The sequence below is a fragment of the Phacochoerus africanus genome, chromosome 3, assembly GCF_016906955.1.
Source record: "Phacochoerus africanus isolate WHEZ1 chromosome 3, ROS_Pafr_v1, whole genome shotgun sequence".
In the NCBI taxonomy this organism is placed as follows: domain Eukaryota; kingdom Metazoa; phylum Chordata; class Mammalia; order Artiodactyla; family Suidae; genus Phacochoerus; species Phacochoerus africanus.
Genome location: NC_062546.1, coordinates 138,243,823 through 138,256,052, shown reverse-complemented (window position 1 = coordinate 138,256,052; position 12,230 = coordinate 138,243,823). Strand labels below are relative to the sequence as shown.

General features: G+C 34.7%; 1 protein-coding gene, 1 long non-coding RNA gene and 1 pseudogene across 2 annotated transcripts in view; 1 reads left to right on the top strand and 2 right to left on the bottom strand.

Moving 5' to 3' along the window:
- Nucleotides 1–12,230, bottom strand: part of LOC125123254 (uncharacterized) — a 105,841-nt gene that overhangs the window by 35,030 nt on the left and 58,581 nt on the right. The gene's annotated exons all lie outside the window — the stretch shown is intronic.
- Nucleotides 1–12,230, top strand: part of SCN9A (sodium voltage-gated channel alpha subunit 9) — a 162,803-nt gene that overhangs the window by 143,029 nt on the left and 7,544 nt on the right. The window contains exons 24-26 of the mRNA XM_047772799.1: nt 96–233; nt 6,344–6,448; nt 8,177–8,447. Of these exons, the coding sequence (XP_047628755.1) occupies nt 96–233; nt 6,344–6,448; nt 8,177–8,447 (514 nt within the window). The remainder of the gene's footprint in view (nt 1–95; nt 234–6,343; nt 6,449–8,176; nt 8,448–12,230) is intronic.
- LOC125123769 (uncharacterized) lies at nt 6,134–6,233 on the bottom strand (annotated as a pseudogene).

Sequence of the window (12,230 nt, the reverse complement as noted above, 5' to 3'; positions counted from 1 at the left end):
GGATAGCACTGTTCGGGTTACCTTGTTAAACCACGTGAAAAAGAAAATGATGGATTTTATTGTCAACATACTGCTAACTTCTATGAATTTTCTAGGTAGACAAGCAGCCCATATATGAGTACAGCCTCTACATGTACATTTATTTTGTCATCTTTATCATCTTTGGATCATTCTTCACTTTGAACTTGTTCATTGGTGTCATCATAGATAATTTCAATCAACAGAAAAAGAAGATAAGTATTTCAAGTTTTTGTTATTGTGCTGAAAAGAAATGAACAATTATTTCCTCAAAATATAATGTGAAATTTAATTTGATCTCAGTAAGTAATTATTCATTAGAATTTCATTAATTTTTAAAGTAATCGATTAGGGAGTTCCCATCATGGCGCAGCAAAAACAACTCTGACTAGGAACCATGAGGTTGTGGGTACAATCCCTGGCCTCACTCAGTGGGTTAAGGATCCAATGTTGCCTCGAGCAGACGCAGGACGCAGATGAGGCTGGAATCTGGTGTTGCTCTGGCTGTGGCATACACTGGCAGCTACAGCTCTGATTAGACCCCTAGCTTGGGAACCTCTGTATGCTGTGGGTGCGGCTCTAAAAAGACAAAAGACAACAAAATAAAATAAAATAAAATAAATACAAAGTAATTGGTTAGTATATGGTTACAGATATGTTTAATTTCATTCATCTCTGCACAGAAAATGATCATCTCCTAAATCATAATTTTTTTTTCTTTTTAATGACTTTTATTTTTTTCCATTATACCTGGTTTACAGTGTTCTGTCAATTTAATACTGTACAGCATGGTGACCCAGTCACACATACATACATAAATTCTTTTTTATCACATTATCATGCTCCATCATAAGTGACTAGATATAGCTCCCAGTGTTATCAGCAGGATCTCATTGCTTATCCATTCCAAAGGCAATAGTTTGCATCTATTAACCCCAAATTCCCAGTCCATCCCACTACTTCTCCCTCTCCCTCGGCAACCACAAATCTGTTCTCCAAGTCCATGAGTTTCTTTTCTGTGGAAAGGTTCATTTGTGCCATATATTAGATTCCAGGTATAAGTATATAAGATAATATGGTATTTGTCTTTGTCTTTCTGACTTACTTCACTTAGTATGAGATCTCTAGTTCCATCTATGTTGCTGCAAATGGCATTACTTTGTTCTTTTTTATGGCTGAGTAGTATTCCATTGTGTATATATACCACTTCTTAATCCATTCATCTGTCAATGGACATTTAGGTTGTTTCCATGTCTCAGCTATTGTGAATAGAGCTGCAGTGAACATACGGGTGCATGTGTCTTTTTCAAAGAAAGTTTTGTCCAGATATTTGCCCAAGAGTGGGATTGCTGGATCATATGGTCATATGGTAGTTCTATGTATAGTTTTCTGAGGTACCTCCATACTGTTTTCGACAGTGGTTGTACCAGCGTCCATTCCCACCAACAGTGCAGGAGGGTTCCCTTTTCTCTACACCCTCTCCAGCATTTATTTGTGGACTTATTAATGATTGCCATTCTGACTGGTGTGAAATGGTACCTCATAGTAGTTTTGATTTGTATTTCTTTAATAATCACTGATGTTGAGCATTTTTTCATGTGCCTATTTGCCATCCATATATCTTCTTTGGAGAAATGTCTATTCAGGTCTTCTGCCCATTTTTCAATTAGGTTGTTGGCTTTTTTGCTGTTCAGTTGTATAAGTTGTTTGTATATTTTAGAAATTAAGCCCTTGTCATTTGCAACGTTTGACTAAATCATAATTATTTTTAAGCAATATATCAACTATTCAGTTTTTTTCTCCCAATGTACCCTTAGGGAATTGAGGAATAAAATTCAATGCACTAATTATTTATTCAAAACATATTTATAAGTAGTTAATGTAGTCTGTTCTAAGCCAGGGTTCTATATGGTATGCACTGGGCTGGCACTTATAGGAGAACAACGTAAGATACAGTTCCTGAGCTCAAGGAGTTGATATTATAGCAGAAGAAATTGTATAGGTCATAAAAATTAAGATTTTTGAACAGTTTTTTGTTTCATTGATGTTTATAACACCTGTATCAGCCATAGGACCACAAACTGGATGGTTTCAAACATCAGAAAATGATCCTCCCACAGTTCTGGAGGCTCAGAGTTCACAATCAAACTTTGTTGGTAAAGCCTCAACATCTCTAGAGGCAGATCCTTCTTTGCATCTTTCAGCTTCTGGTAGCTCAAATGCTCCTTGGCTTTTGACAGCATAACCTCAGTCTCAGCCTCTGTGGTCACATGACATTCTCTCTCCTTCTGTGCCACTCCTCTTTGTATGGGGACACCAGTCATGTTGGATTAAGGGCCCACCCTACTCCAGTATGACCTTATATTAATTTAATTACATCTGCAATGACACTATTTCTAAGTAAGTTCAGTCTGAGATACTAGGGGTTAGGACTACAATGTATCCTTTTTTTTGAGGGGTGAGGGGACAGAGTTAAACCCATAACACCAATCATAACAGGAATTATTATTATAGCCTTTGTTTTGTAAACAAGGAAAGGCAAGAGATTTTGAATGATTTACCCAAGATGATGCACCTGGTAAGTGAAAGGATTTTAATAGTCAGTAGTTGATCCCATGTACCTTGTATATTGTTTAGGCCCTTTCCTCTGCCATACCCCCAAACACTATTATATGACATAGCGATAAATGTAATAAGAAAAATAAACAACAAAAAATGTAAATGGGCAGTTTGAGGAAAAGAAGATACAGCTATAGAAAGTTTTATGATGGTTATGATAATTGAGCAGGTTTTGGAAGAAGAGTGAGAAGACATGTAGCAACTGGGAAGCAAAAAAATGGATAATCCACATGAAGGGTCAGAGAAATGTGTGAGTACATACACAGTGCTGATAAAGGAGGCAGCAATCTGGGAGAAATACCAAGCTATCCAGTTTGGGTGGACTTTTAAGAAGAAAAATAGTAAAGATGTGGTCTTGATTTGCTTGAGAGCAGATCTGAAAAGCCATATTAGATATCTATCAGTAGGATGTATTTTTGAGGTGTTTTGAGCAAGGAAGAGCATATAACAGGATATTGGCATTTGATGACATGGCTGATCTTTTTACGTACTACTTTACACAGTTATCTCTGTCACATTTTAGAAGTCTAGAGGGCACAGTATCCCCACTTCACCTCTCAGTGGGGTTGTGTGACCTGCACGTGTTCTGACCGCTAAGTAGCTTCCGTCATAGATCTAACCCTGAAGTCTCTTTTTCCAGAGATTTTGAAAACTTAGCTTTAATTTAAAAAATTAATCTAGCAATCATCCAGAGAATGATTGGGGAGAGACCAAAAAACCTGCTTTATCTGCCACCTAGACCACACTTAATTCTTCAAATTAGTCATTGGGAGCATTGGAGAATAGGAGATACATTCAATTAAAAGATTTTAGGGGGTCTACAGTATTGTTTGGGATTTGCAGGAGAATAAAATGTCTAAGATGTCTCAGTTTTCTCCAAGTTAACTGAGTTACTTTGGCTATAGCCTAACCACAAGAAAAGACACCTTTGAAGGATGAGTAAAATTATAAGAGAAAGTGATTTCAGATGTTGGCTTAGCACCTAAGAAAAGACAGATGTACATGCAATGAAATGTCATTAGTGGCTATGATTGACTATTCAGGAGTGAAGGTAAATGTAGTAAATGTTAAATGTTATATAAGCTTACCTTTCCAAATACAGGTGTTTATTTGTCAAAGAATTTTTTAATTCCATGTTCTATTCTTATATTTTATATCTGACAGTCAAACTTATCTACTCTTATCATACATATATTCATGCCTTTAAGCAGATGATCTTGAATAATTAATAGTTAATCTTGAAAATAATTTTACAAAATATACCCTAATTCCCCATTTAGTTATTTTTCCTACTTTATCATTATACATGCATATTTGTGATCCATAAGCACACACATATGGTTCCCCAGCATTCCTTGTTTAGGATAAACGGATACGTGTATCTAGAAAGAGCAGTATGACCATAATAGAACAGCCACAGCTCTAACTGCTTTAATCCTCTTACTCTTGAATGTTATTCTTACAATAATAATTGCCACTGCAGGAAGCTGGGTTGAAGAGACACCATTATCAGTAACATCAGGCAAAAGGGTTCAAATCATAAAAGGGAAATGTATATAATGTACTTACACAAATGACTGGAACAGACTTAGGAACATGTGAGTAAATTCTAAGTAAAATCAACCCTTTTCAGTAACTGTAACCTTATCAGGAAGGTTAATAACAACAACAGAAAAAAGTACATAATTATTATTGAGGACTTGTGCTTCTGGCATTATGTGTTTAGAATGCAGTGTCTTAACTGATCCTCACAACAAACCAATGAGGTAGTTACTCTTGTAATGACAGGATGACTTAACCTTAAAGAGATTTAAAAACTTGCCCAAGGACAACAGAGATAGGATTTGAAAGAAGATGGTATTACACTACAACTGAGGTGTTAACTACTGTGTAATACAGTCCTGACATAGAGTGTAAAGGCTAACCTGACTTACAGAATGTCTCCCACCCAGCTTTTAAAGGGCCATATTTTACAAGGTTTACACATGGTACAATAAAACAAAGTAACGACACAATTTCTCTACAAGAGCACTTTGTAATCTCCTCTCAGTGTCATCCTACCCGTCATTATTTTGACAACCAGGGTATCATCAAGGGAAGACAAAACCTGCTGCCTTCATTTTTACCTCTAATTCAGAATTATCTTCCCAGTGTTACCCTAGTCTCTTGTAAGTTCTTGGCATGCTATGATATTCAGCCTCTGTCAGAGAGCGATAGAGTCAGGGCTTCTCTTGACATTGGCATGAAAGTTCTCTCTCAAGCATCAGTAGATGAGATGAATGCCAAAATTACACCGACTGCATATCAAATAAAGGAGATGTAAATTAAGGTAAGACTGAAAGAGAATCCCCAGTTATCATTAGGTATTTGATCGATAATAAAATACAATAATCCAGGAAAACCCTAAACAGGTCATCTTTCACTCCAGGGCCCTACAAGTTAAATAAGGATTTCAGAGCTATAAATTCCCCCAAATTCCTAGTGACATGGATTATACTAGTTTATGCTATAAATTAAAAGTTTACATTACAGATCAGTGAGGAATATGCATGAATCTATTTAAATTACAAATAATTTTAGGAAATTAACAGAGTCTAAAAGAGTAGGCAAACTTCTAGGTCTCCTTTATACAGTGTAGAAGGATCAAAAGCTTTATTTAGATGTTATCTTTTTTACTGTTGAATCTTCAGTGTTGTATATTCAATTATAAAGTCCTTCAAGTCAGAAACTCTGGATTATTGGTAATTTTCTCAACATCTAGAACTCTATGATGTGTAAAGTTCACACCCAATGAAGTGTTTATGTTGAAATTCCTTTATTTGGAATTAAAAAGGTAACCAAAGATTTTTAATGAATAAATAAATTTATTATATATATATGTGTGTACCAAATATATGGATATAGATAATATAGGTATAGATATGTACTATTTGTGGAGATATATATATGTACTATATACATTCATTTTTATGCTAAAGGATTATGGTATATTAAAATTAATACAAATGAGTATAAAAATACTATTTAGCTACTGTTTTTGGCTTCTACTCTTTATGAGTCTATATGGCAAGAAAGTAAACAAATTATCATTCACTAGTTTTATTTCTTATAACCATTTCTAATATATTTGTTATTTAGCAATGAAATGCCTGGTGAAACCAGTAGCAGATAAAATGAGCTACCAGCACATAGTTTAAAACAATATAGATTAGGCTACCAAAAGATAATTAAGCCAATAATTATTGCATGTAATCCATATATTTTATATATTATGCACATTACCTTATATATGGAGAGTCATATGCCTACACGTGGGTAATCCCTTAAACAAGCTTTATTTCTGGCTATCTTGCACATAACAAAATGCATTTCATTTTTTAAAATTAAGGTGCAGTCGACACAACAGTATATTAGTTCCAGGTATACGACATAAGGATTCGATGTTTGTATACACAGTGAAATGGTTACCATAAAAGTCTAGTTACCATCTGTTACCAGAAATATGCAATGCTTCACAAATTTGCATGACATCCTAGATCAGAAGCCATGCTAATCTCTATATGATTACAATCTTAGTATATGTGCTACTAAAGTAAGAATTCATTTCATTTATAAATGAGTACATTTTTAACCTGTGTTATGATCTGAAGGAAGATCTGGACAATGATTCTGGTTTTAACTAGATTCTTTTTTTTTGTTTCTTTACCTTGGAGGTCAAGATATCTTTATGACGGAAGAACAGAAGAAATATTATAATGCAATGAAAAAGCTGGGATCCAAGAAACCACAAAAGCCTATACCTCGGCCAGGGGTAAAAAAAATATATTTTTAGCATGTAGATTTTCAACTTTTTAAAATTTGTCTTTAATATACAACTATTTCTTAAACATAAATGTATATATTTTAATATTTTGATCAAAAGTCCTCATAACAATATATATATATTGAATACCATCACAGCTCTTAATATCCCCTCTTGTATTTTATTTTTTCTGTAAAAATGAAAAACAATCTATATGCTTTTACTCTACATTAGCTATACAATTTACTATTAGTACAAATGGCCTTTAGAGAATCAAAATAAAATGAACTTTTGAGGAGTTCCATCGTGACTCAACAGTAATGAACTCAACTAGTATCCATGAGGATATGGATTCGATCCCTGGCCTCGCTCAGTCCGTTAAGGATCTGGCATTGCTGTGAGCTGTCACGTAGGCTGCAGACACTCTTGGATCCAGTATTGCTGTGGCTGTGGCATAAGCCAGCAGCTGCAGCTCTGATTCAACTGCTAGCCTGAGAACTTCCATATACCATGGGTGCAGCCCTAAAAAGATTTTTTTGAAAAGTAGTTTTGATTGAAATTTAATTATCTTGAGGGCTTTATGATGTAGTCATGGCGATTGAAATTTAATTATCTTGAGGGCTTTATGATGTAGTCATGGCTATCTGTCAGTTGGGTGAAACTCACATGCAGATCTTTGATACAATAATAAATAGTGAGAGAAACAGTTGGACTGGTCATCAATCTAAACTTTATCCTACTCTGGGATCAAAGACCAGAATAGGCTCAGAAGGAAGTATTGATCTTAGTGGTCAAAGAATAGTTTTTATTCCTCTAAAAATTAAAATCAGTTTAAATGCATTATATACCTTTCAGTTTCTATCCAAAATAACATACCTTACAAGTTATGGCTGAAAACAGAGTATCCTAAAGATGGGAACCCAGTTAATACCAGCTGCCTACGTGAGGATTACCCAGCACTTTTTAAGGACACATTGCCAGATTTCACCTAAACTTACTGAATCAAATGTATGGATTTAAAGCTGGTTTTTAATTTTCAGTCTCCTACTTGATCTTGATACAATGCCTTAAAACTTGCCTATGCAAGTTTCCAGTGTAGAATCTGAAATTACTTCCAGTTTTTGCACATATGAGAACTGTCCCTTAATTAATGATAAAATTAATGACCAGAATATTAATAAAGGGATTTTGAAATTGAGTTTCCTGGAAAGCGTAGTGTTATTAATGAGACTAACAAGAAAGATGATATGTAAGTATGGATATGTTTGGAAATATATATTTTATACGTGAAAGAGACAGGAAAAAATTACTGTCAGTATAGGACAATGCCAACACATTACTCAAAATACATGACAAAGTAGAAATTTAAAGATGTCATTTTATTACCTTGAAAAACCCCAGCTGGGGTTTTCTTTAATACAAAATTACCTTGTGATCATGGTAATTCATGTCTAAGTGCTAGTGTGAATATGCCTAAAATCAAATGTTAGTTTACAAGGCTAACTGAAGACCAGGTATACTGAAAGTCAACAGCAAAAAGTTTTTATGTACTCTGACTTAGATTTAACCCATTAGTAATATTTCTTGTACAAAAGCAAGAACCTATGACCAGGACTAATTTATGCAAGTTTTGAAAACAGATATTTAAAAAATGTTTATTTTTTAATACTGAAATGATTTATGGATACTCCTTACAAAATTTACTGTACATTTCCCATTATTTTTATTTCTTTTCAGAACAAATTCCAAGGATGTATATTTGACCTAGTAACAAACCAAGCATTTGATATCACCATCATGGTTCTTATCTGCCTCAACATGGTAACCATGATGGTAGAAAAAGAGGGACAAAGTTCATACATGACTGAAGTTTTAAATTGGATCAATGTGGTTTTTATTATCCTTTTCACTGGAGAATGTGTGCTGAAACTGATCTCCCTCAGACACTACTACTTCACTGTAGGATGGAACATTTTTGATTTTGTGGTTGTGATTCTCTCCATTGTAGGTAAGACCATTTATTAATCAGATATTAATTTTGAATCAAACTAAACATCACATGTACCTGGGGAAGTTTCTGAGTTCTTGAATATAAACTTACTTTTGAGTACGGAACCTTAGAAACAAAACTAAACAAAAACCTCTGTGTCACATTACCCTTCATCATGTTCTATCACAAGTGTTTAGATATAGTTCTCTGTGCTACATAGCAGCATCTCATTGCCTATCCACTCCTGATGCAATAGTGTGCAGCTACTAACCCCGAACTCCCAGTCCATTCCACTTCCTCCCAGGCAACCACAAGTCTCTTCTCCAAGTCCATGAGTTTGTTTCTTTTCTGTAGATAGGTTCATTTGTGCCATATGTTAGATTCCAGACGTAAGTGACATCATATGGTATTTGTCTTCCTCTTTCTGACTTACTTCACTTAGTATGAGTCTCTAGTTCCATAAATGTTTCTGCAAATCGCATTATTTTGTTCTTTTTTATGGCTGAGTAGTATCCCATTGTGTATATATACCATTTCTTCTTAATCTATTCATCTGTCGACAAACATTTAGGTTGTTTCCATGTTTTGGCTATTGTGAATAGTGCTGCAATGAACAAATGGATGCATGTTTCTTTTTCAGTGTAAGTTTTGGCCAGATATATGCCCAGGAGTGGGATTGCTTGATATATGGTAGTTCTATATTTAGTTTACTGAGGTACCTCCATACTGTTTTCCATAGTGGTTGTACCAATTTACAGTCCCACCAACAGTAAAGGAGAGTACCCTTTTCTCCACATCTTCCTCAGCATTTGTTATTTGACTTGTTAATGATGCCCATTCTGACCAGAGTGAGGTGGTACCTCATAGTAGTTTTGACTTGCATTTCTCTAATAATCAGTGATGTTGAGCATTTATTTGCTCATGTGTCTGTTGGCCATCTATATATCTTCTTTGGAGAAATGTCTACTCAGGTCTTTTGCCCATTTTTCAGTTGGCTTGTTTGGGGTTTTTGCTATCAAGTTGTATAAATTGTTTGTATATTTTAGAGATTAAGCCCTTGTCAGTTGCATGATTTGAAATTATTTATCCCTTTCTGTAGGCTGTCTTTTTATTTTTTTATGGTTTCCTTTGCTGTATAAAAGCCTGTCAATTTGATTAGACCCTATTGATCTATTTTTGTTTTTATTTTTATTGCCTGGGGAGACTGACCTAAGAAAACATTTGTATGGTTGATGTCAGAGAATATTTTGCCTATATTCTCTTCTAGGAGTTTGATGGTGTCTTGTCTTATGTTTAAGTCTTTAAGCCATTTTGAGTTTATTTCTGTGCATGGAGTGAGGGTGTGTTCTAGTTTCATTGATTTACACGCAGATGTCCAGGTTTCCCAGCACCACTTGCTCAAAGGACTGTCTTTTTCCCACTTTATGTTCTTGCCTCCTTTGTTAAAAATAATTGATCATAGGTGTCTGGGTTTGTTTCTGGGTTCTCTATTCTGTTCCATTGGTCTGTAGGTCTGTTTTAGTACCAGTACCACACTGCATTGATTACTGTAGCTTTGTAATGTTGTCTGATGTCTGGGAGAGTTATGTTCCCTGGCTGTTGTTTTTTTTTTTTTTTCCCCCTCAGGATTGCTTTGGCAATTCTAAGTCTTTTATGGCTCCATATAAACTTTTGGATTGTTTGTTCTAGTTCTGTGAAAAATGTCATGGGTAATTTGATAGGAATTGCACTGAATCTGTAGATTGCTTTGGATAGTATGGCCATTTTAACAATATTAATTCTTCCAGTCCAGGAGCATAGAGTATCTTTCCATTTCTTTGAATCCTCTTTAATTTCCTTGATTAATGTTTTATAGTTCTCAGCATATACGTCTTTCACCTTCTTGGTCAGGTTTATTCCTGAGCATATAATTTTTTGGGGTGTGAATTTAAAATGTATTTTAATAATCAGTGAGGTTGAGCATTTTCTCATGTGCTTGTTGGAGAAATGCAAATCAAACTACCATCAGGTACCAGCTCACACCAGTCAGAATGGGCATCATTAATAAATCTACAAACAACAAATGCTGGAGGGGGTGTAGAGAAAAGGGAACCCTCCTGCACTGTTGGTGGGAATGGACGCTGGTACAACCACTGTCGAAAACAGTATGGAGGTACCTCAGAAAACTATACATAGACCTACGTATGACCCAGCAATCCCACTCTTGGGCAAATATCCAGACAAAACTTTCCTTGAAAAAGACACATGCACCTGCATGTTCATTGCAGCACTATTCACAATAGCCAAAACATGGAATCAATCTAAGTGTCCATCAACAGATGAATGGATTAAGAAGTGGTATATATACAAAATGGAATACTACTCAGCCATAAAAAAGAACAAAGTAATGCCATTTGCAGCAACTTGGATGGAACTAGAGACTCTCATACTAAGTGAAGTAAGTCAGAAAGACAAAGACAAATACCATATGATATCACTTATATCTGGAATTTAATATATGGCACAAATGAACCTTCCCACATAAAAGAAAATCATGGACTTTGAGAACAAATTTGTGGTTGCCAAGGGGGAGGGGGAGGGAATGGGATGGACTAGAAATTTTGGGTTAATAGATGCAAACTATTGCCTTTGGAATGGATAAGCAATGAGATTCTGCTGTATAGCACTGGGAACTATATCTAGTCACTTATGATGGAGCATGATAATGTGAGAAAAAAGAATTTATGTGTGTATGTGTGAATGGGTCACCTTGATGTACAGTATTAAATTGACAGAACACTGTAAACCAGGTATAATGGAAAAAAATAAAAATCATTTTAAAAAATAAATAAAATTTAAAAGTATTTTATTTTTATTTCTAGTATTTCTAATATTTCCTTGTTAGTATACAGAAATGCAACTGATTTCTGAATGTTAATGTTGTATCCTGCTACTTTGCTGAATTTGTTGATCAGTTTGAGTAGTTTTCTTGTGGAGTCCTTAAGGTTTTCTATATATAGTAGTATCATGTCATCTGCATATAGTGACAGTTTTACCTCCTCTATTCTAATTTGGATACCTTTTATTTCTTTTGTTTGTTTGATTGATGTAGCTAGGACTTCCAGTACTATGCTGAATGAATGTTGTGAGAGTGGGCATCTTTGTCTTGTTACAGATTTTAGCAGGAAGGCTTTCAGCTTTTCTCCATTGAGTATTATATTGGCTGTGGGTTTGTTATAAATGGTTTTCATTATGTTAATGTATTTTCCCTCTATTCCCACTTTGGTAAGAGTATTTATTATGAAGGGATGTGGGACTTTGCCAAATGCTTTTTCTGTATCTATTGAGATGATCATGTAGTTTTTAACTTTCTTTTGTTAATGTGATGTAAGACCTTGATTGACTTGCACATGTTGAACCATCCTTGTAAACTTGAGATGAATCCCACTTGGTCATGATGTATGATCTTTTTTATATGTTGTTGGATTCGGTTGGCTAAAATTTTGTTGAGAATTTTTTCATCTATATTCATCAACGATATTGGCCTGTAATTTTCTTTCTTGGTAGTATCTTCATCTGGTTTTGGTATTAGGGTGATAGTGGCTTCATAGAATGTCTTTGGGAATATTCCTTCTTCCTCAACCTTTTAGAAAAGTTTAAGAAGGATAGGTATAAATTCTTTGTATGTTTGGTAGAAATTGCCAAACATATTGTCCTGGAATTTTGTTTGTAGGGAGTGTTTTATTATGTATTCAATTTCATTTCTTAAGATCAGTCTGTTCAGTTTATCTATTTCCTCTTGATTCAGTTTTCCATTTCTTC